The sequence below is a fragment of the Trachymyrmex septentrionalis genome, unplaced genomic scaffold (genome assembly GCF_001594115.1).
Source record: "Trachymyrmex septentrionalis isolate Tsep2-gDNA-1 unplaced genomic scaffold, Tsep1.0 scaffold388, whole genome shotgun sequence".
NCBI classification, from domain to species: domain Eukaryota; kingdom Metazoa; phylum Arthropoda; class Insecta; order Hymenoptera; family Formicidae; genus Trachymyrmex; species Trachymyrmex septentrionalis.
Window position 1 is genome coordinate 101,888 of NW_017305555.1, and position 1,761 is coordinate 103,648.

At 28.2% G+C, this 1,761-nt stretch overlaps 1 protein-coding gene across 1 annotated transcript in view; it reads left to right on the plus strand.

The window, feature by feature from the left end:
* Window positions 1–865, plus strand: part of LOC108750932 (sterol O-acyltransferase 1-like) — a 7,907-nt gene extending 7,042 nt beyond the window's left edge. The window contains 2 exon segments of the mRNA XM_018490809.1: window positions 393–737; window positions 740–865. Coding sequence (XP_018346311.1) covers window positions 393–737; window positions 740–814 — 420 coding nt within the window. The 3' untranslated portion in view covers window positions 815–865.
* The last annotated feature ends 896 nt before the right edge of the window (window positions 866–1,761 follow it).

Consider the following 1,761-nt stretch of genomic DNA (forward strand, 5'->3'; position numbering starts at 1 on the left):
TTTTATATATAATTATACATAAATAATTTTCTTACATTTCTTCAAACTTAATTTTTTCTAAAACAAATAGTGCAAAAATTACTTTTATAATTATTTTTAATGTTTTCACATTACTCTATTATTATTTCTATTACACCAAAAAGTAATTTTATAAAAGAAAGAAGGATATATAAACATGTATGAACATATTTCATATATAATTATACATGTTTATGAATATTTATGCGTGTTTATGTATGTTTATATATTTTTTTTATATTGTATATTTATATATATTCATGCATGACAAATTTTTTATCGGGTCTTTCCAATCGCTACAGTGTTGCTATTCCTGCTATATAATAAAATATATAAAAAGAAGTAACGACTGATTTATATCATTTGTATTATAGGACTGGTGGAACAGCACGACTTACTACACATTCTTCCGCACGTGGAACGTGGTAGTACACGACTGGCTGTACACGTATATTTATAAGGATATGTACGAAATCGTGATACCATACAATCGGATGTTGTCAGCTACTACTGTGTTCTTCATCTCTGCCATCGTCCACGAGTACATACTCGCGTTTACCTTCGGTTTCTTCTATCCTGTAATATTTATCTTATTTATCACCATTGGTTTTCCCATGTTCTTCATCCGTAAGAATTTCAGCAACCTCTTTATGTGGTTGAGCTGGAGCCTTGGCACCGGTATTATTTTCAGCCTACACGCGATAGAGTTATATGCTCGGCAAAACTGTCTATCTCATCCCAATTACTACCTAGACCTATTCATACCGCGAAGCTGGAGCTGTCAGGAACAATTTAACACGTAAATTTTTTCCATTTGCATGGGCAATGAAATCAAAAGATTATTAAAAAATGGGACGATATTTCCGTTCTGCAGTCAGAGAATATTTTCAACTAATATTAATGTATAAGTTTGTATCAAATTGGAATATAGATTTGTTTGTTGACACAACTTGCAATAATAAGAGGATTAGTGATGGTTTACATCCAATTGTTAGTAAACAGTAATTTATTCATTGAAATTGCACAATTATAAATATAATAATTAGGTTTAAAATCATTTTTTAATAATAAAAGTAACTGCAACTTTTTTTCAAGCCATTCATAAGAAAATTTGAAGTAGATGAAAAAGTATTTTGTATCTTTACCGGAATCATTGGGTAAAATATAAATACATATACCTAGATACACGTATAGAAATACATTTTATAATCTAAATCTGTATCTGAAATACGTTCAAATTGGAGTATCTGTATCTGTATCTAGATACAAAACACTACAGTATCTAGACTGTTTTGCAGATACATTTTCGTGAATTTTTTGCCTTTAGTAGAAAATGTATATTCCTTTTAAAAATAATTTTTGATGTAACTATTTTTTAGAGAAAAGTACCCTATCATAAAATAAGCGCCTACGAGATAGTGGCGTTTCTGCTAAACTAACAAACGCTATCTATTAATTCCATGAATTTTTTGCTCTTAGATTGAAAACTATTTAATGGACAATTAATTATTAGATCATGCCTGTAGTCATTGTAAAAAAAGATTTTAGAATTTGGAGTCTTTTAAGTTTTGATGAGATAATCCTTTAAAACTTTAAATCTTGTTTATTACTTAATAAATAAAAATATTTGGCAAAAAAATCCTTTATATAATGATAGAGTAAGATCGTACTATTTAAAAAAATAGGATTGTTGAATTGTTATAATTACATAAGTTAGATTTGGTTATTGTAAAACTGTAAGGC